The following is a 23,687-nucleotide window of genomic DNA, read 5'->3' on the forward strand; positions in this document are numbered from 1 at the left end:
TAACATATATATAGCCCAATGTAGCCCAATATATATTTTTCAAAGTTAATTTTGGTAAAAACCACTGGAGCACATATCTTGAGACATAGCAAAGGCACATCGGGCTACCAGTCCCTACAATTTTGCCAATTTTGGTGGAAAACCATTCAGCTGTTCGGGCTAAAAGTGAGTCCAACCGCCCTATGGAAATTAACATGGGGAAAACACGTTTTGGGACCCCCATTTTATCTCGGCCCCCGCTTGACGAATCCCCCTCAAACTTTCAGGGAAGGACCGGAGCGCCGCGAGGCAAAGTTAAGGAAAATTTCAGGAAGATTCCTCAACCGGCGCCAAAGTTATTCCCAATAGAATGTTGCGATTTCCCTATGGAAAACAATCCTAACTATATAAAATGTTTTTTAAATCTCAAATGTCTGCTTTGCTAACAGAGTTTTTAAGCACAAGCTCTTTTGTCTCTGGTGGCCATCTTGGGAGACTGCATATCAGAATTTTTTTAATGGAATGTAAGAGGATTTGAGAAGGCACTCAAAATGTAACCTAATTTTTCTTTCTTCAGCACTAATCATAATTTCTATGGCAAAATGAACCCCCTCATTTTGTTCCTTTGCAAATTAAATGTTTTAAGTGTTAACACTTTATTCCAATCAAGATGACTTCAGGTGTGCCATACTTTTGTCATAAGTAAGACTGTTAGCGCTCTAGTTGTTCTTTAGAACACTCTGGGACATTCTGTCATTGGGCTATAGTTGGGCTACATCTGGCTGATATTTGGGATACATTTGTTTTTTTTTGTCTCTGGTGGCCATCTTTGGGCTACATTGGGCTACATTTGGGCTCTAACATATATATAGCCCAATGTAGCCCAATATATATTTTTCAAAGTTAATTTTCGTAAAAACCACTGGAGCACATATATTGAGACATCGCAAAGGCACATCAGGCTACCAGTCCCTACAATTTTGCCAAGTTTGGTGGAAAACCATTCAGCCGTTCGGGCTAAAAGTGAGTCCAACCGCCCTATGGAAATTAACATGGGGAAAACAAGTTTTGGGACCCCCCTTTTATCTCGGCCCCTGCTTGACGAATCCCCCCCAAACTTTCAGGGAAGGACCGGAGCGCCGCGAGGCAAAGTTAAGGAAACTTTCAGGAAGATTCCTCAACCGTCGCCAAAGTTATTCCCAATAGAATGTTGCGATTTCCCTATGGAAAACAATCCTAACTATATATACATATTATTTCACTTTCTCCCATGTAACGAAGACCTCCCGGGACACAGCGGGGCTTTAATTCATTATTTATTCAGGAAACAATAGCGTTGACCGGTTTCGGCATGTGCCTTCTTCTGAACGCCTTAGTCCTTAAACAGTGTCAGCTCCCACTCGACATTTATTCTAAGCTCCTCCTTCCAAGTGGTGGTGGGCTCACCTGATTCAGATTGTCTTGGCTTTCGTTAGTGTCGGGGAATCCCAGTCCCAAAATGCAACGTGCTGACAGGCCTATTTCAGGATGATGGGGGCCTCACTTTTGAAAAAAAAATATTGTTTGTTGTTGTTTAAAATCCCACACTTTCATGCCATCTCCCCTGTGGTAATCCGCTCACAGGTATAGATAGGGTGTCGGCGTCTCTCCGCCCCATCTGCCACCGATGTAAACAAGCTGCCTCACAGGTTTCGATGGCGGGCCGTGGATGCATCCGACTCCTCGGTAACCACTCCTTTTCTCCAATGAAAGCCACGGCCTCACATTGAAAGGGTCCCTTCGTGCGCTTCATATATATATATATATATATATATATATATATATATATATATATATATATATATATAAATGCGGATCCTTACAGTGGACACACGGATCCATGTGCCAAAGAAAGGTTGCAATTGGCTGGCCGCAACCTCACAGGAGTTGCAGTTACATTTTGTATGGCGCATCGGCTGGGGGGTAGGAAAATGAGAGCACAGAAACACATAAGGGGTCAGGATACCTGTATTTTGTTCCCTGTTAGGTGCACTTGAGCGCGTGAACTCCCCGAAGCGACCCTCGAATGCGTAGTGTCCTGAGGGAAGTGCCCACACATCCTGGGAAATCCTTCGCACTGCCGCTTTTAAAATGCAGGCAGCATGAAAAACGGTAATTTCCTGTTTGGAGGATGCGTTCTGGAGCAAGTGGCTCCAAAACTTACTGCATTTCTTTCTTAATAGGCTGTGGCCCTTTGGCAAAATATGTGTTAATTGCAGCACCGTCATGGGCTGCAATTAACACATATTTTCAAAATGGCTCACAATCAGCCCCGGATGCGCTCTGTTAAGAGAAGAAATGCAGCAAGTGCAACAGAAGGACGTGAATAAGTGCTGTCTCCTGCCTCGATCGTCACAGTGCCAGTGTTCAGTTGGTTGGAGTTTACTAACATTAGTGCCGCTAACTAGTTGTCTGCTGGGCCCAGTGCGTGCTTAGCAGATTTTTGCTGTCACCTTAATCATGTCACCAGCCCCTCATTAGCGGTACAACTCTCTGTTGTGGCTGGCGCGGGTGGATGCATGTGCGCTCTGTTCAGCTGACAGGTCCGGTCCTCGGATGCTTGATTCCGGTCTGGGAAAGATATGGCTGTTGTAGTTCGGACTGGACTGTTCCCATGGGGCAACAGGGTCAGAGCTGATTTGCATAAAGCCATTATCTGACCCAGGGTGGTGTGGAGTGCAAAAAAACGATGGATTTGGGCCCAGATCTTTTGACTGGGGGAGTGTGTGACATTGATCCACATTCAGTCCATCACTTGTTGTTTTTTGCAATTGCCGCCCTAAGTGCGCTGGGGATGCCCAGACGTGGGTCCCAGGCACTCCACACCACTTGGAGTCAAGCTAGCCGGGCTGAAGAGAGGTGTTACCTCGAAACCGGTCCGGTCCTCGGATGCTTGATTCCGGTCTGGGAAAGATATGGCTGTTGTAGTTCGGACTGGACTGTTCCCATGGGGCAACAGGGTCAGAGCTGATTTGCATAAAGCCATTATCTGACCCAGGGTGGTGTGGAGTGCAAAAAAACGATGGATTTGGGCCCAGATCTTTTGACTGGGGGAGTGTGTGACATTGATCCACATTCAGTCCATCACTTGTTGTTTTTTGCAATTGCCGCCCTAAGTGCGCTGGGGAAGCCCAGACGTGGGTCCCAGGCACTCCACACCACTTGGAGTCAAGCTAGCCGGGCTGAAGAGAGGTGTTACCTCGAAACCGGTCCGGTCCTCGGATGCTTGATTCCGGTCTGGGAAAGATATGGCTGTTGTAGTTCGGACTGGACTGTTCCCATGGGGCAACAGGGTCAGAGCTGATTTGCATAAAGCCATTATCTGACCCAGGGTGGTGTGGAGTGCAAAAAAACGATGGATTTGGGCCCAGATCTTTTGACTGGGGGAGTGTGTGACATTGATCCACATTCAGTCCATCACTTGTTGTTTTTTACAATTGCCGCCCTAAGTGCGCTGGGGATGCCCAGACGTGGGTCCCAGGCACTCCACACCACTTGGAGTCAAGCTAGCCGGGCTGAAGAGAGGTGTTACCTCGAAACCGGTCCGGTCCTCGGATGCTTGATTCCGGTCTGGGAAAGATATGGCTGTTGTAGTTCGGACTGGACTGTTCCCATGGGGCAACAGGGTCAGAGCTGATTTGCATAAAGCCATTATCTGACCCAGGGTGGTGTGGAGTGCAAAAAAACGATGGATTTGGGCCCAGATCTTTTGACTGGGGGAGTGTGTGACATTGATCCACATTCAGTCCATCACTTGTTGTTTTTTGCAATTGCCGCCCTAAGTGCGCTGGGGATGCCCAGACGTGGGTCCCAGGCACTCCACACCACTTGGAGTCAAGCTAGCCGGGCTGAAGAGAGGTGTTACCTCGAAACCGGTCCGGTCCTCGGATGCTTGATTCCGGTCTGGGAAAGATATGGCTGTTGTAGTTCGGACTGGACTGTTCCCATGGGGCAACAGGGTCAGAGCTGATTTGCATAAAGCCATTATCTGACCCAGGGTGGTGTGGAGTGCAAAAAAACGATGGATTTGGGCCCAGATCTTTTGACTGGGGGAGTGTGTGACATTGATCCACATTCAGTCCATCACTTGTTGTTTTTTGCAATTGCCGCCCTAAGTGCGCTGGGGATGCCCAGACGTGGGTCCCAGGCACTCCACACCACTTGGAGTCAAGCTAGCCGGGCTGAAGAGAGGTGTTACCTCGAAACCGGTCCGGTCCTCGGATGCTTGATTCCGGTCTGGGAAAGATATGGCTGTTGTAGTTCGGACTGGACTGTTCCCATGGGGCAACAGGGTCAGAGCTGATTTGCATAAAGCCATTATCTGACCCAGGGTGGTGTGGAGTGCAAAAAAACGATGGATTTGGGCCCAGATCTTTTGACTGGGGGAGTGTGTGACATTGATCCACATTCAGTCCATCACTTGTTGTTTTTTGCAATTGCCGCCCTAAGTGCGCTGGGGATGCCCAGACGTGGGTCCCAGGCACTCCACACCACTTGGAGTCAAGCTAGCCGGGCTGAAGAGAGGTGTTACCTCGAAACCGGTCCGGTCCTCGGATGCTTGATTCCGGTCTGGGAAAGATATGGCTGTTGTAGTTCGGACTGGACTGTTCCCATGGGGCAACAGGGTCAGAGCTGATTTGCATAAAGCCATTATCTGACCCAGGGTGGTGTGGAGTGCAAAAAAACGATGGATTTGGGCCCAGATCTTTTGACTGGGGGAGTGTGTGACATTGATCCACATTCAGTCCATCACTTGTTGTTTTTTGCAATTGCCGCCCTAAGTGCGCTGGGGAAGCCCAGACGTGGGTCCCAGGCACTCCACACCACTTGGAGTCAAGCTAGCCGGGCTGAAGAGAGGTGTTACCTCGAAACCGGTCCGGTCCTCGGATGCTTGATTCCGGTCTGGGAAAGATATGGCTGTTGTAGTTCGGACTGGACTGTTCCCATGGGGCAACAGGGTCAGAGCTGATTTGCATAAAGCCATTATCTGACCCAGGGTGGTGTGGAGTGCAAAAAAACGATGGATTTGGGCCCAGATCTTTTGACTGGGGGAGTGTGTGACATTGATCCACATTCAGTCCATCACTTGTTGTTTTTTGCAATTGCCGCCCTAAGTGCGCTGGGGATGCCCAGACGTGGGTCCCAGGCACTCCACACCACTTGGAGTCAAGCTAGCCGGGCTGAAGAGAGGTGTTACCTCGAAACCGGTCCGGTCCTCGGATGCTTGATTCCGGTCTGGGAAAGATATGGCTGTTGTAGTTCGGACTGGACTGTTCCCATGGGGCAACAGGGTCAGAGCTGATTTGCATAAAGCCATTATCTGACCCAGGGTGGTGTGGAGTGCAAAAAAACGATGGATTTGGGCCCAGATCTTTTGACTGGGGGAGTGTGTGACATTGATCCACATTCAGTCCATCACTTGTTGTTTTTTGCAATTGCCGCCCTAAGTGCGCTGGGGATGCCCAGACGTGGGTCCCAGGCACTCCACACCACTTGGAGTCAAGCTAGCCGGGCTGAAGAGAGGTGTTACCTCGAAACCGGTCCGGTCCTCGGATGCTTGATTCCGGTCTGGGAAAGATATGGCTGTTGTAGTTCGGACTGGACTGTTCCCATGGGGCAACAGGGTCAGAGCTGATTTGCATAAAGCCATTATCTGACCCAGGGTGGTGTGGAGTGCAAAAAAACGATGGATTTGGGCCCAGATCTTTTGACTGGGGGAGTGTGTGACATTGATCCACATTCAGTCCATCACTTGTTGTTTTTTGCAATTGCCGCCCTAAGTGCGCTGGGGATGCCCAGACGTGGGTCCCAGGCACTCCACACCACTTGGAGTCAAGCTAGCCGGGCTGAAGAGAGGTGTTACCTCGAAACCGGTCCGGTCCTCGGATGCTTGATTCCGGTCTGGGAAAGATATGGCTGTTGTAGTTCGGACTGGACTGTTCCCATGGGGCAACAGGGTCAGAGCTGATTTGCATAAAGCCATTATCTGACCCAGGGTGGTGTGGAGTGCAAAAAAACGATGGATTTGGGCCCAGATCTTTTGACTGGGGGAGTGTGTGACATTGATCCACATTCAGTCCATCACTTGTTGTTTTTTGCAATTGCCGCCCTAAGTGCGCTGGGGATGCCCAGACGTGGGTCCCAGGCACTCCACACCACTTGGAGTCAAGCTAGCCGGGCTGAAGAGAGGTGTTACCTCGAAACCGGTCCGGTCCTCGGATGCTTGATTCCGGTCTGGGAAAGATATGGCTGTTGTAGTTCGGACTGGACTGTTTCCATGGGGCAACAGGGTCAGAGCTGATTTGCATAAAGCCATTATCTGACCCAGGGTGGTGTGGAGTGCAAAAAAACGATGGATTTGGGCCCAGATCTTTTGACTGGGGGAGTGTGTGACATTGATCCACATTCAGTCCATCACTTGTTGTTTTTTGCAATTGCCGCCCTAAGTGCGCTGGGGATGCCCAGACGTGGGTCCCAGGCACTCCACACCACTTGGAGTCAAGCTAGCCGGGCTGAAGAGAGGTGTTACCTCGAAACCGGTCCGGTCCTCGGATGCTTGATTCCGGTCTGGGAAAGATATGGCTGTTGTAGTTCGGACTGGACTGTTCCCATGGGGCAACAGGGTCAGAGCTGATTTGCATAAAGCCATTATCTGACCCAGGGTGGTGTGGAGTGCAAAAAAACGATGGATTTGGGCCCAGATCTTTTGACTGGGGGAGTGTGTGACATTGATCCACATTCAGTCCATCACTTGTTGTTTTTTGCGACAGCTCTGGTGAGACAGAGCTGCAACCTACAGGACGGCACACCTGTCTTCCAGCCCTATAGATTCACTGAGGGACTTTTGGTCAGTGCACCCTGAGTGGCAACAGGATGTTTTCATTTCAACTTCCTGTAACAACAAACAATTGATTCTGCAGCCCACAAAATTAATAAATTAAACGATCTCAATGGCCTCCTCGACAGTACTCCCCTCTCCTGGCCATGGGACTTCCCTGATGACCGTACAAGTCATGGTGAGACTGAGAGCGGGTGCCGTGTGTCTAACGGTGTAAGGAACAACTCGGAAAGCGTGCCACGCCATGACCTCTTACCTTTACTACAATCTACAGCTGCAGATGGTCCAGTCTTGCCCCAGTGCATCACAACACTGTCAGATCACCTGTCTGCAGCGAGTGACCCCACAGACGCCAGTTACAGAGACCAGGCTGAGCAACAGGAATGATTTACCCAGCACTCAGTGACTCCATGGGTAAGAAAAGATAACATGGTGATTGTTCATGTTCCTGCCACAGAGAGATCAGAGTTCTCTCATGCAACTTTTGACTCACCAGTAGCACAGAGGGTTAAAATGCCTGCTGCAAAGAATTTGTATTCTCCATATCACAGAGCATTATTTTATGTGGGTATTGTATTGTATTGTATTGTAATTGCATTTATATAGCGCTTACTACCCCTGATGAGGCATCAAATTGCTTTTTTGGCAAGTAGCATGCTACTCCAGAACCCATAAAGGATTAGTGTTGAATTAGTATAGTGAAATATGAAAGTAATTTGAGTGGTGGATAGGTTAGTCAGTTATTTGGATTCAGGAGGATAGCAGAGGGAAAGAAGAGAGAAAAGGGTTTGCATTTATGTAGCTCTTGTTACTCCTGATGGGATGTTGAAGCACTTTCTTGTTGAGTAGCACACTACTCCGGAACCCATAAGGTAGCTCATGGGGTTACTACTTTTGTCACATTCTGTGACCTTGTCTCCTCCTTGTGTTTCTTGCAATTCATAACTTTCAATCCTACTCTACTCAGTGACCTACTAACTATTATCAAAGGCATCAGCGGCATGTAAAGTGCATATTGTGATCGGAGTCACCGTGACTGAGCTGGCCTGTGATGTGTCACTCACACCAGTGCCAAAGTATTTCCAATCAATTTTATTTAATTTAGTTAATTTACACCTCTGCTCACAGTTCTGTACTGACTGTGCTCAGTAGTATAGAACTTTGTCTGTTCGTTAGTTGGGGTCCAGGGTCTGTAGCTGTGCACACTTCTTCACCAGATCTTTTACTTCAATAAACCTGCAATTTGGCTTTCATTTATCCCTACCAAGGGCTCCTGTAAACTTTGTGCCCGTCCTTTTCTGGTGCTTTACAGCAGTTTTAGGATTTTCTAGATTGTCTTGTTGCTCAGATAGCTGTCATTTCTGTTATTTATAGGTTTTTCCTCTTCTCGTGGCTGGAATTTACTCGTGAGAAAGTGTCACTCATGGTTGTTGTAATCTCACTCATAATTGCACTGAAATTATGAAAATGTCACACACAAGCAATCTGAAACCTTGGCAGCTTTGTGTAAAGCATATGTCGTGCTTTTGGGCTTGCTGCAGCCAAGCCTCCCAAAAGTTACACAGCAGTAGTTGGCTGCCAGATTGTGAGCTGTGCATGGAGAGAGGCAAAGACCGCTGCCAGGCTTTGCTGCATGCAATTGACATACATATAATGAGGGTGTTGTCCTCGAGTGAAGAGTTGGATGCAGGGAATGGCAGAAGTTTCTCCATGCAGACAAACCATTTGGCTGAAAGCTGTTACCAGGGCCAGCTCCAGGTCGGTGTAACCGCACCGGGCGCTGCCTTGGGGGGGACATCCTTTTTGAAAGTATATTAACATTTTAAAAGCACCTGCTGCAGTGTTTCTGGCCTCCAGCAATGTTCAGGCATCAATTATAATGTCTAGATAACGTTCGGTGATTAATCATCTTCCTGGAAAGAGAAGGACGTTTGTCTAGAGGAAGTTTTGACTCAGCCAAAGGTAGCACAGAGGGTTAAAATGCCTGCTACTAAGAACGTGTACCATGCAGAGAACAAATTGTATGTGATGTAAAAAGGTCAGTGGGGTACTGCTTCTGTAAGAGAGCTCATTTTGTTACTTATGGTTTGTACGTCCAAATCCTAATATAGAGCATTGAGCTATTAACTGTCATCAAACAGCTGCGTGTAAACTGCAAGTGTTACATTAGAGCAATATGTTTTTTGCCTAGTCTTTCATTATCCTAATCTTGCCAAAAGGGTTTATTTGAGTAGAAAACAATTATTGTTATTAAAGAGAACCCCTAACAATGGTGTTGCATTTTAAATTCTGAATTTGTACTTTTCCAGAATAAGGAATCTTAAACTATATTGCCTACCAGTATCAATTACATGTTACTTCTACACTACACCTTCTGGCCCTGTCTGATGTAACATTTCCTATACACTGATTAACTCACAAACTACGATTGTCTTTGTGCAATGTGTGTTTGATGTAAAGTGCTCTGACACTTTAGACTAGTATGAGTGGTGCTATAAAACTAAGGGGCCCATTAGGATGGCGGGCGGAGTGCCCCCGCCAGGCTGGCGGTAGCCACCGCCGGCCTGGCAGGGGCAATCCGGCGGACGGAAAGGCGGAAAAGGTCCAATATGGTGGCGGTGTCTAATAGACACCCCCAGCCATATTAGCATGGGCTGTTTGAAAGGCTAGCGGTCTTCACTTTGTTTCACAGAGTGAAAGAGAGGTGGGGGGTGCACACGGGGGGTACCTGCGGTACTCCCCTGCATTTACATAAACAAAGCAGCAGGTACCGCGCGGTGCCTGACGCTTTGTTTATATAAATGCGTCACATGCATTTTTAGCATTGTGGCGGGCGGTGCTGAGAGCACCGCCCGCCACAATGCTAAAAATGCAGGATGCGCCCGCCACAGTGGTGGGCGCATCTTAATACCCCCCGCGGGACCCCGGCCCTTATGGCGGGCGGTCCCAGTCATCGATGGGATGGCGGGCGGACTAAGTCCGCCCGCTATCCTAATGACCCCCTAAATGAATCCGAGAGAAAGTGGTTCTGGAGACCTGAGGGGCACTGTTAAAGAGCGGTGGTGAGGGAATCCTGTGTAACTAATTCATGTCATAGATAATGTGTATCCAAATTGCAAACCTGCCTTAAGAACCTGAACGTGGTGCTGTATGTGTGGAAATGCGCCATCTTTTCTACTTTTTTAAGCATACGTTTGGAGTAATATTTGGCGCTGAACCTACACGCGTGTTCTGGTTCCTGGCACACATAGCCTTGACTGCAGCGCACAGAAATCCTACACTGCCTAACACAGAATAAAAAAAATTGAGGGAACATTGATCCTGACACATATAGGGGTTAGTTAGGGACCCCTCGTGGGCATAGAATTGCTCAATTTCTTTTCCCATCCCATCTGCAGATCCACCCATGAGTCTCGGCACGTCCCCCTGTGTAGATTCTCAGATCCAGAAAAATGAACCCCGGATCCAGAAAAAAGTGGAAACAAATAAACACCAACTGCATCTAACCCCATGCTTCCTTCAGGCGCGCTCGGCACTGGTAGTATTAACATGCGCGCTTAAAAAAACATAGAAATTCACTGAAAAAAGCAAAGGTTATAGTGACGTTTTACTTAGGTTCTGAATTTACCTGCACAAAACCATACAAATTCAGCAGTTATAGTTATACTTATAGTTAAACTTAGCTGAAGAAAGTGTAACTCGTGCCATTGAGTAACTTAAGGCAACGAGTCATAGTTTCTCAACATAAGTTTAACTATATGTATATTGATATGACTAGAAGGACATTAGATTGATTTATTCTGTAATAATATAGGATAGCCCACTAGAAGGCCAAATTTGTGTATTTCTCTGCATGGGTTTCACAAGAGCAAATCAGTTGCCACTGCTATTAATCCCTCTGGAGGGCGATATGTGTAAATTTCCCTGCATGGCTTGAATCTAGGTAAGAAAATTTTGATAACTGCTATCTCGCCATCAATGAACAAATGTCACACATTGTACTTGCCATACTAGATCTGTGATCCGATGTTTTTCCTATAAATTAGGGGAGTCAAATATTATATTATGAGCTCAGATTACAGCGTCTAGGATTCATGAGAGTTGGGTTAGAAGAAAGACCGCAAAGTAAAAATAACCACTTACTGCAACCTGATTGGTGTACTGCCTTTGTTTGGAGCTATGCAAACAAAGGCAGTAGTTCCCCTATGAGGCTGGCACCACATGGACTGGCTGCTGTCTGTGATATATTAAGAGCACAAATACCTCAGTAAAAAGTGCTATGGTGCTAATATATATGTTCCATGGCAAGGTTTTTTATTGAATTTTCAAAGCTCATATTTCACAGAAAAGTGGTCTAAATGTGAATTATTTCCCATAACCCACAGTGCTGAATTCATTTGGGGATATGTAGCTCCTGTAAACAAAAAAAATAGCTAAACACAGTATTTTGCCTATCTTTCACTGCTGGTAAAAAACACTTTCACAATGACAATATTGCTTTTAGAACATTAATCAGCACATCTGAAAAGCCCCCTTTGCAGGCCCAGACTTGATGGAAGCATCTACCAATGAATCTTCGCCATTGTGCTAAAATAAACAATGTGAACACTGAATAATTTGTACTTTATTTTCTTCAGTCATATATGTCTTGTGAACCTACTGTATAATGTTAATGCACTATAAAAGAAAGCACATTGTAGAATGCATTTTTTAAATGTCCTTACAATGCTGTTTGTATTTAAAATGTTATTTATATTAATACGCATTTTAAACAGTAGCACATTATCCGCCAAAACATTCACAGATTTCTCAAACCATTGACGGACGTATCTCCAGTCTTGACAAACAATGAATGCTCCAATCTTTTTAAAGAGTACTAAAATCAATTAACAAATTGTATGATATAAAAAATACATAGCGAGTAATATTGGAGAAATAGTCTTGCATTGCCCTGTCAGGGTTCAGATGACATTTTGAAACCACTTGGCTTTCGGCCTCTTGAATGGAAATTGTCACACTCATTGGAAATAAAGGCCCATATTACAGTTACTCATTAGTTATTCTCTCTCTATATATCTTATGTTGGTTCTTTTATTGCACAAACTTCATTGGTATAAAAGCCCATATATCAAAGGGAAAAGTCCCATGTTAAGTGGTATATTCCCTTCATTTGATTAAAATTGGACGGTTACCTAATCCAAATGGACAGAAATACTGATAGGGAACCTTCATAATTTTTGGAAACTGGCATATTGAGCATGCTCAAAGGTTTTATGTTTAAGCATTTTGGATATCTCTATCATATATTGCGTTGATATTAAGTGTGACAAATTGATGCTTAGATAAGAAGCATTTGCATATGTAAATACACTATGTGACAATTCACAAAAGTATTTATAAATATCAGAAGCAGTACTATAGGAATGCACTTTCACTTACTCTTACAACCTTTGTAAATCTCCTCCAAAACATCCAATTCCCTATTGGAAGTAACACTGAGAAGAGGCACAGTCCTTTATATTTGTACTCATTGTATTCAAAGATTACCAATCCATTCCCATTTTAGGAATGTATAAGTACTTAAATCAGCAGTACTTTACATATTTCAAAATGCCTTTGTGCATATGCCTGAATAGGCTCAATTACTTATTTCTGATACATAAGGATGCAAATGTATATGAAATGTAGCTACATGTACCATTACACTAACCAAGTTATTTGTGTTCATGATATGACGTCTTCCTTTCAGGTGGTAAAAATGATGATTGTTGTTGTCGTGACATTTGCAATATGCTGGCTTCCCTATCACATCTACTTCATCGTCACTACATTGAACAAGCAGTTGAACCGATGGAAATACATCCAACAGATTTATTTGGCTAGCTTTTGGCTTGCAATGAGTTCCACCATGTACAATCCTATCATCTACTGCTGCCTTAACAGAAGGTAAGACATTATTTGAAAATTCTCTGTACCACATCCATCCCACGTGCCAAACCCTATTTTCTAACCCCTCTGCAGCCCCTGCAAAATGATCTGGCTGCCTTTAACTTGAGCTGGTTGGAAGCCTAAATAATACATTTTCTGTCTTTATACCTACTGCTTTCATGTTTGTTGTCTGCAATTTATTTCCGCATTACACATATATTTTTACATGTGCCTCTATTCCATCATTAGCAATCTTAAGCTCAATTTTATATTTTTTTCATGCAAGGCATCACAACAACCAAATTTGCTGCACAACATTACAAAGCGGGACAGAACAGTAGTACAGAGCCATATCTATCAAGGCTGGCCTCCAGCTGCTGTCACCCGCTGTGCTTGCGCTCTAAAAGGCTGCCTTGCATGTCTCACAGCCTTGCATAGGATTTTTACTGGAAGTATGGCCTTTCATTATAAATATCTAAGTCTAGTCAAACAGAAAAGATTCCACTCACTGGATGTGTGCTGTGCAATTAAACACACATGCAATGTGTGGTTTATTTTAGAGAAATTAAAACATTTTTTCTTGTTAGCACTTGCTTCAAAGAGGCATTAGTTGTTGATGCCAAGCCTTGCTTGGCTATCTTAGATTTCCAGGTTATGTGTCGAAGCCTATAGATGTTTGTTCTGATATGCCCAAGTAAACCTACAGCAACATTTCCTCGACACAAGTTACAGAAAGCAGCACGAGGTGTTTTTGAGCTGAGGACTGAGCAACTTTCTAGTACAAAATTACTTTTGCACTGAAAAGTAAATACCATGTTTCACTTTGTGCTACTTTGCTTCACTGTGCACTGGCTCGGGGTATTAGTGAATCTGGGCCATACTTTCTGCTTTTTGTCTACTCAATAAAGATTCACAGGGGTGGGTCAGGAAATTGAATAGATACAACCTACACAAAATAAAACACTGTTCCTCTTCTGCATCTGGAAAGGCAGCATGAGACTTCAACCTTTGAAAGCGATTGATAATATGAGAAGTATGTTAATTTTTGTAAGACATTCATTCGGGCACCTTTCTGATCCCATGCCATTGGAATTGATTGGCGCATTCTCTCTATCAGGGTTTTGTGAATTTTAGAATTTGAGCAATTCTGAGATGCAAATTGCTAAGGCTGTTAAATGCAACCGAGAATAGATTGTACATAGACAGCAAGAAAAGAATAACTGTGAAGGCCCTTCTGGAGATTTGCATGTTTCATGGTCTTATATGTGTGTGGAAGGCCTGCACTCATACTTTTTAAACGGGCCTTGCCCCACGTAAATGGAATAGCAAATCACCAATTTGTCATATTTCACTGCTGCCATCCAGCCAGCACTTTCTGAAGCCTCTGTGCAGCCACAGGTAGCTGTGTGGGCATGGGTCTGCTCGACGTTCTGGCACCAAGCCTTGCACATTATTTTATTTATTTATTTTATTATGCATCTTGTATCGCGCAAACTAAACCCGAAGGTGTCAAGGCGCCTAACAAAAAGATCAAAATGCAGGGCACGTCTACTCATACGCTTGTACAAAGAGGCGTGTTTTAAGGGCAGCTCTGAAAGTCTGAAGGGAGGGGAGGGACCTTAGCTCTAACGGAAGATCGTTCCACCATTTAGGAGCCAAATGGGAAAAAGCCCTACCGCCCCATCTAGTTTTCCGGATGCATGGGACGTGGAGAAGAAGATGATTAGAGGAGCGGAGGTTCCTGCCAGGGTTGTAGTAAGACAGGATGGATCCAATGCCTGTAGGGCTACTTTTCGCCAGAGCCTTATAGACCATACACATGGACTTAAAGACTATCCGCTCCTTGATCGGAAGCCAGTGCAGCTGCTTCCTGGCCAGCGTGGCCGAAGAACGTCGAGGAAAATCAAGGACAAGTCTGGCTGCCGCATTCTGGACTACCTGCAAGCGCTGCAGCTGACTCTTATTCAGTCCAGCATACAGCGCATTGCAGTAGTCCAGACGAGAACCCAGAAGGGCGACAGCCAGTTGCCTTCTTGCCTGCAAGGAAAGGTAGTTCCTAATTTTCCTTAGGATGTGGATTATACACCAACAGGTAGATATCGTCCTGTTGACCTGTTGGCACATACCAAGGGTGGGGTCAATCATAACCCCGAGATTTTTAGCCGAGGAGGTAGGTTTAGGGCAGGCACCCAATGAGTCAGGCCACCACTCCATAGACCAAATGTCTTCCTTTCCGCCGAACACCATCACCTCGGTCTTCTCCCCATTCAATTTCAGTGAATTGTAGATCATCCACTGGCTGACAGCCTCCATACAAGATCTAAAACTGGAGGCTGTCAGCTCAGGTGACTGGGAGAAAGACACGAGGATCTGGGTGTCATCCACGTAGGAGACTACCTCCATCCCAAAAGATCTAATAAGTCTGGCAAGGGGGGTCACGTAGATGTTAAAAAGGGTAGGGCTAAGCGCCGACCCCTGAGGGACCCCACATTGCACAGACAGGGATGGAGATAGAAATTTTCCCAGCATTACCCTCTGCTCTCTGTGATCGAGAAAAGAGGAGAGCAACCCCAGGGCTGCCCCCCGGACCCCAATCTCACCCAGTCGAGATGTTAGGACACGGGGAGACAGGGTATCGAAGGCAGCCGTGAGGTCCAAAAGGATCAGGAGGGATGTCCGACCCCCATCCACGCTCATACGGATGGAATCGAGCACCAGGGTGAGGGCAGACTCGGTGCTATGTTCCCTCCTGAAACCATGTTGGGAAGGATCCAGGCAGCCCGAATTCTCCACGAAGACAGCAAGATGCCCATTTAAATGGGCCTCAAGCATCTTCGCGGGGGCCGGGAGCAGTGAGATGGGGCGGAAGTTCTTTAATACCCCTGGATCTAGGGAGGGTTTCTTAAGCAGAGGTTTTACCACCGCATTTTTCCACTGCTGTGGAAAGACACCCTCCCTCATTACCCCATTCATGATGTCAAGCAAAGGGGGTAAGAGAGATCCTCTACACTGCTTCAGGATCTTAAGAGGGCAAGCATCCAGCGGAGACCCTGACTTCGTTTTGTCAAGCAGCGTCTCAAGATCTTGTAGAGACAGTGGAGGAAAGGATTCCAGACAGCCGGCCGAAGAAAGCTCAGCCGAGGAGACATCCAAGACCACTGTAACCGGTGGCTCAGCCATTGATAGCCTCTGTGACTCCAAGGAAGTATAGATGTCCGATATTTTGGACTGAAAGAAGAGAGCTATGTCATTGCAGAGCTCCTGAGATGAAAAAACAGGATCGGGGACCTGGAGAGATGTAAGAGAGTCCACGATCCTGAAGAGCTCTTTGGGAGATGAAAGGGAAGAAGTCAGGGCCGTAAAGTAATCTTGTTTGGTCCCAATAACTTCCGCCTTATATCTTTTAAGCAGGGTTTTATGGGCTTCCCTGTCTTTTAGATCCCAACTAGCATGCCATCGACGCTCCTGCCTCCTTACTTCCTGTCTAAGGAGTCTTAGTTGTTCAGAGAACCAGGGGGCTGAAGGTCTTTTCCTGGCTGAATAACAGGACCGAGCCGGCGCCAGTTCGTCCAAGGCCTCTGTAAGAATTTTGTCATAATGTGGCACCGCCAAAGAAAGATCCATCTCCCGAATAGAAGACAGACTAGGAATCCACGGGTCAAAGGAATGTTCCCCGATGTTTTTAAGATTCCTACGTACTTCAAAAGTACTCAAAACTTTCCTAAGAATTTCCTGGCTAGGGAAGGCCACGTTGAAAGGAACGGCCAGGTGGTCAGACCAGGAGAAAAAGAAAGGATCCGTTACTAACAGTCTCTGATCGTTAGAGAAGATCCCATCGAGCGTATGCCCCGCTCGGTGGGTGGGTCCTTTCACCAGTTGGGTGAGTCCACAAGCTGTCAGTACATCCAGCAGCGCAGAGGTGTCATGAGTCTCCAACAACTCTAAGTGAAAATTAAAATCACCCAGAATCGTTAGATTCTCACGGCCAAAATAAGGCTCCAGGAACTGAAGCAGTTTTAGGCTAAAATCTGCTCTAGGACCGGGCGGACGATAGACCAGAATCCCGTTAAATGGAGAGATAAAGGAGTCATATAATGAAAAATACATCACCTGGATAGCGTCCTTAGGGTCAGATAAAGGCATAATATGACATTGAAACCTGTCTCTATACAGGATAGCTAGTCCACCACCGACCCGGCCTATTCTGTCCTGCCGAGACAAGCAATACCCATCTGGGACTGCTTCGATAAGGTCTGGACCGGATGAGTCCTTGGCCCACGTTTCTGTGATAAAGACCCATGTCGGGTTCTTCTCCAAAACAAGCTCCTTAAAAACAATATTGTTTTTAACGAGTGAGCGCGCATTAAGAAGCAGCCAGTTTTCGCTCAATTCACTAGATGCCACTAGCGGGCGGAGCTCCCGAGAAGGGGCGGGGGGGGCAAAATTCCGGTTCTCCAGGCCTATCTGGAAGCACCCACATCCCATGGGCCGGAGAAGGTCTTCAGGAATGCTTCTATGGAAGCACGGTGCAGTAATAGGTCGGAGGCGTAAGACATCCTGTAAAGAATATTTCAGTACCCCGTGCCCCACTATTTCCGACCTGTAGGTCCAGCCGTCCAGCCCGTCCTCAGCGCGGACGGGCGCAGACGGGCTGGACTCTGGCGTGACTCCGGCGTGGCTGCGGCGATCATGCTGCGCGCACACGCTGCGCGCCATAGGTACTGGTAGATATAGGGCTCTAGCCAGTCCACCTGACTGCTAGAGCGCAGTTCGTTTAAACTAACTTAGTCCCTACCCAAGATGGCGCCCACCGATGACTCGGCGCGAGGGTCCGGCCCGCTAAACAGCGGTGAGTGTAACCTTTTAAGTGCGGCAATGCGGCGAGGGGAATTAAAAGCAGGGAAGAACTGTGCAAAAAGTAAAAAAACAAGATACAAAACGGGTAGAATTAAAATACAAATAGTGCGAGTACAGGCGCTGAGGAAGCGCGACCAGCAGTAGGGAGAGCTCCTACCTGTGTCCTTTAAGTACTGTGAGCCCCCGAACTGTCTCTAGCCAGTCCACCTGACTGCTAGAGCGCAGTTCGTTTAAACTAACTTAGTCCCTACCCAAGATGGCGCCCACCGATGACTCGGCGCGAGGGTCCGGCCCGCTAAACAGCGGTGAGTGTAACCTTTTAAGTGCGGCAATGCGGCGAGGAGAATTAAAAGCAGGGAAGAACTGTGCAAAAAGTACAAAACCAAGATACAAAACGGGTAGAATTAAAATACAAATAGCGCGAGTACAGGCGCTGAGGAAGCGCGACCAGCAGGAGGGAGAGCTCCTACCTGTGTCCTTTAAGTACTGTGAGCCCCCGAACTGTCTCTAGCCAGTCCACCTGACTGCTAGAGCGCAGTTCGTTTAAACTAACTTAGTCCCTACCCAAGATGGCGCCCACCGATGACTCGGCGCGAGGGTCCGGCCCGCTAAACAGCGGTGAGTGTAACCTTTTAAGTGCGGCAATGCGGCGAGGGGAATTAAAAGCAGGGAAGAACTGTGCAAAAAGTAAAAAACCAAGATACAAAACGGGTAGAATTAAAATACAAATAGCGCGAGTACAGGCGCTGAGGAAGCGCGACCAGCAGGAGGGAGAGCTCCTACCTGTGTCCTTTAAGTACTGTGAGCCCCCGAACTGTCTCTAGCCAGTCCACCTGACTGCTAGAGCGCAGTTCGTTTAAACTAACTTAGTCCCTACCCAAGATGGCGCCCACCGATGACTCGGCGCGAGGGTCCAGCCCGCTAAACAGCGGTGAGTGTAACCTTTTAAGTGCGGCAATGCGGCGAGGGGAATTAAAAGCAGGGAAGAACTGTGCAAAAAGTAAAAAACCAAGATACAAAACGGGTAGAATTAAAATACAAATAGCGCAAGTACAGGCGCAGAGGAAGCGCGACCATCAGGAGGGAGAGCTCCTACCTGTGTCCTTTAAGTACTGTGAGCCCCCGAACTGTCTCTAGCCAGTCCACCTGACTGCTAGAGCGCAGTTCGTTTAAACTAACTTAGTCCCTACCCAAGATGGCGCCCACCGATGACTCGGCGCGAGGGTCCGGCCCACTAAACAGCGGTGAGTGTAACTTTTTAAGTGCGGCAATGCGGCGAGGGGAATTAAAAGCAGGGAAGAACTGTGCAAAAAGTTAAAAACCAAGATACAAAACGGGTAGAATTAAAATCCAAATAGCGCGAGTACAGGCGCTGAGGAAGCACGACCAGCAGGAGGTTCAACATCTGAGTGACAGAATAGTCTTCCCCTTCCCCAGACTCTCCATCTACATGTAGAAGGCGCCTGCCAAGCCTGGGCTTCCTAGCCTCGCCATAGAGGCAAGGGGGGGACAGAAACAAAATGTCTGTCTACTTAATCCTACTTCTTCACTCCTGGGCAAGTCAAGAGACTAAGCTGTGCCCCCCCGCTAAGCCTCAAAGCACTTGATCATGTTTCAAGCCCCAGAACATGCTGAACCCTGCCCAGCGATGATGGCACCGAAAATTGGACCCTGTAAACTGATCTATCCAAGCACTCACAGAGCTCCACAGACACATGACAGTTAGTCCTATACGCATGTGTGGAATGCGAGGTGGTGGGAAGGGTAGAACCAGCGTGTGAGGGTTACATGAGGAAATTGACACTCCACCCATGAAAGGGAGCTTATTTGTATGACTTTTTCTCTAGAAACAATTTGCCAGTTTTTGTTGTGGTTTTATTTTTTATCTGCTGTGGCCTGCTGAGATGCAACTACCCAAGGAAAAAGGTTTAGTTAGAAATTGTGGCTTCTCTGTGCCAAGAATGCTGAAACTAATACCAATGGCAGATATTCAGCCTGGTCCCATATCTTTTTATCGTCATCAGCCAAGGGAATTGAGAAGTACATTTAAGATTTTACATCTTCAGTGCTAAACATCTACATCTGTCACATGGTCTCAACTGTTTGTTAGCACTTTGAGAGCCGAGCATCAGCATCCTAATCACAACCCGCCCTACATTCAACCTGGATCAAGGTTGCTGCTTTGCCTCAGGACTGCCAGTACTTTCAGAACACTTTGTGACTGATCAGCTAATGGGTCCCTTAGTTCAGTGTACTTTCCGGTGCACCTACAGCTTAGCGGCAAGAGGGAGTTGCAGATTGATTAGGTACTCTTGCCAGCATGTGCCTTCTGTCTACAAGAGGCCTCCAGAACACATTGTTCCAGGAAAGTGATAAGGTACTACTCTCTGTAGGCATCCATAATAGTATCAAAATGCAAGGCACCATCATGTGATGATAAAAGGAACCATGTATGGGCCTAACATTTAGATACTAGCTTGAAGGCATGAAACAGACGAATTTGTTTATATCACATTATCCACTGCTCTGCAAAGGAATGACCAAAGCAGTCTAGCTGAGGTTTGTGTAAGAATGTGAATAAGCGGTATGTTACCTTTGCCATGCAGCCTTTACCATGTGGTACCTTCATAACGCAGAGTTTACCATGCAGGTAAATATAATGAATGTCATTTTTTGTAGTCAAAACACTATTTATATTATATATATATATATTACCTACTGGCGATAGCCAGTAGGTATATATAGTTAGGATTGTTTTCCATAGGGAAATCGCAACATTCTATTGGGAATAACTTTGGCGCCAGTTGAGGAATCTTCCTGAAATTTTCCTTAACTTTGCCTGGAAGTTTGGGGGGGATTCGTCAAGCGAGGGCCGAGATAAAAGGGGGGTTCCAAAACGTGTTTTCCCCATGTTAATTTCCATAGGGCGGTTGGACTCACTTTTAGCCCGAACGGCTGAATGGTTTTCCACCAAACTTGGCAAAATTGTAGGGACTGGTAGCCCGATGTGCCTTTGCTATGTCTCAAGATATGTGCTCCAGTGGTTTTTACGAAAATTAACTTTGAAAAATATATATTGGGCAACATTGGGCTATATATATGTTAGAGCCCAAATGTAGCCCAATGTAGCCCAATGTAGCCCAAAGATGGCCACCAGAGACAAAAAAAACAAATGTAGCCCAAATATCAGCCAGATGTAGCCCACTTATAGACCAATGACAGAATGTCCCAGAGTGTTCTAAAGAACAACTAGAGCGCCAACAGTCTTACTTATGACAAAAATATGGCACACCTGAAGTCATCTTGATTGGAATAAAGTGTTAACACTTAAAACATTTAATTTGCAAAGGAACAAAATGAGGGGGTTCATTTTGCCATAGAAATTATGATTAGTGCTGAAGAAAGAAAAATTAGGGCACATTTTGAGTGACTTCTCAAATCCTCTTATATTTCATTAAAAAAATTCTGATATGCAGTCTCCCAAGATGGCCACCAGAGACAAAAGAGCCCAAATGTAGCCAAATATCAGCCAGATGTAGCCCAACTATAGCCCAATGACAGAATGTCCCAGAGTGTTCTAAAGAACAACTAGAGCGCCAACAGTCTTACTTATGACAAAAGTATGGAACACCTAAAGTCATCTTGATTGGAATAAAGTGGTAACACTTAATACATTTAATTTGAAAAGGAAAAAAATGAGGGGTTTCATTTTGACATAGAAATTTTATATATATATATATATTCACTGAAAAAACCATAGGTTACACACCAGTTATAGTTAGGAATTAGCATTTAAAAAACCTTTGAAATTCACTGAAAAAACCATAGGTTTCACACCAGTTATAGTTAGCTGGAAATTTTACTCGCATAAAACCATTGAAATTCCCACGTTATAGTTAGTTGGACTCGCTATAACTTGCACGTCTGCAATGCACTGCTGATGACGTCACATATTACATCACTCATGCATATATTTAAATATTTAAACATTACTCGCTAATATATGTATTCACTAAGATACACTTAATAAGCCAGTTAACCAATCAAATTTTTTTTTTTAAAACACTGAAAAAAGCATAGGTTTCAGGCCTTATATAGTTAGGAATTAGCATTTAAAAAACCTTTGAAATTCACTGAAAAAAGCATAGGTTTCAGGCCTTATATAGTTAGGAATTAGCATTTAAAAAACCTTTGAAATTCACTGAAAAAAACATAGGTTTCATGCCTTATATAGTTAGGAATCAGCATTTAAAAAACCTTTGAAATTCACTGAAAAAACCATAGGTTTCAGGCCTTATATAGTTAGGAATTAGCATTTTAAAAAAACCTTTGAAATTCACTGAAAAAACCATAGGTTTCAGGAGTTATCTTGTTAGGAATTAGTTTTTAAAAAACCTTTGAAATTCACTCAAAAAACTATAAGTTTTAGTGGTGTTATAGTTAGCTGGACATTTTACTCATACAAAACCAATGAAATTGCTCCTATATAGTTAGTTGTACTAGCTATATTTCGCGCACCCGCAATCCACTGCTGATGATGTCACATATTAGATCATTCATGACATGGTCAGTGACATCACTGTGCGCGAAATATAGTTAGTACAACTAACTATATAGGAGCAATTTATTATTTTTTTTTTTTTTTAAACCTTTATTGTACAGAAGGCGCGCACAGATACGGGCCTACAACCCACCGGGCCGGCCACCACAATAAAGAGACATACGAGGCAATACAGGAGAAACAACAGGATTTCTAAATAGCTCATATGAAAGGCAAAGGCAACAAGTCTTTGAGTCGCCATCACGGACAGGATAAAAGTAGGTTAATTTTATAATAGAAAAAAGGGTGTCACAGGATAATGACAATCTGTAAAGTCCAGAGGGCCGTGGTGGGCCGTGAGCAAGCCGAAGTCTCGAATACAGGAAAAGACCAACAGAACTATACATTTTGGCAAAGGCAGAACGTGAGTCCCACATCAAGAACAATCACCATCGCTGCTCAGCACCCATCCACCACTACCAGGGCACATAATAATAAAACAGCGAAAAAAACGCATACCAAACTAAAAGCCCTCCGTTACGACAACCCAAGGGAGGAAAAAAAAATGGGGTGGGGAAAGGGAAAAAAGGGGAGGAAGAGGACATCAAAAAAAGGGGAGGGGGAAAGTGAGGGCGCAGCGTCAGTGCACGCTCCCCACGGCTAACAAAGCACCCAATACTAATTCGGCACATGGAACTAGTGGCAACAGGAGAAATGAATGCGTAGTAAACCGTGACAGCAGACATACCAAAAGGGCCATGCCAGCACAAACACCCCGGGGGGCTACGTGCCGACACCGCGCCACGAAATTAGGGGATACGTAAGAGCCATAGAACCAAAAAGAGGAACAGGGAAAAATACAATAAACAGACCCCCCCACCACCCCGCACAGCCCACCCTGCACCCCTGCAGAAGGCTATGGCCTACCCCCCAGCAGCGTGCCTGTCGCCCTAATTAGAACCCGAAATATAGAGAAAGATAAGAAAGAAAGAATCACTTAGAATAAAAGGGGGGGAAGGGAAAACAGGGAAAAACAGCGGGAGAGGAGCCACATAATCAAAACCCCTTCAGCTCCCACGCCCCCGCCCGAAAATACTCAGAGCCCACGGGAAGATAATAAACACACGGATAAGCACCAGGAACGTAAAGACGTATCAAACATAATCATACAATTATGAACGGATCACCCAACCATACCACAAAATAACAGTCCACAGAGGCGAGATCAGCTCAACCCTGTCCTCGTTTTTCGGAAACTGTAATCGTCCAGCGCACCAGGAACCAGATCACATAAAACAGGAGGTGAATAACAGGGAGTCGAATCAAAAATACACTCAAGTTGTAGCGATCGTGACCCGGATGATCCAGAAAGTACAGTAACCATTTCAGGGAAAGCAGGCAAAGTTCCGATGAGAATACGGAGAAAGCCGGTCCAGCGGCACCGTCACAGGATCGTCGTACGGCCATGTGAGGCAAAAGAGGAAAAGGAGACCCATCGAGGTCAGT

The 23,687-nt window shown here is 45.7% G+C and overlaps 1 protein-coding gene across 1 annotated transcript in view; it reads left to right on the forward strand.

Annotated features, from left to right (window-relative positions):
• The window catches only part of TACR3 (tachykinin receptor 3), a 556,678-nt gene that overhangs the window by 366,995 nt on the left and 165,996 nt on the right, over window positions 1-23,687 (forward strand). Inside the window, exon 3 of the mRNA XM_078677607.1 lies at window positions 12,606-12,802. Within this exon, the coding sequence (XP_078533733.1) occupies window positions 12,606-12,802 (197 nt within the window). The remainder of the gene's footprint in view (window positions 1-12,605; window positions 12,803-23,687) is intronic.

The sequence above is a fragment of the Lissotriton helveticus genome, chromosome 2_1 (assembly GCF_964261635.1).
Source record: "Lissotriton helveticus chromosome 2_1, aLisHel1.1, whole genome shotgun sequence".
Lineage (NCBI taxonomy): Eukaryota > Metazoa > Chordata > Amphibia > Caudata > Salamandridae > Lissotriton > Lissotriton helveticus.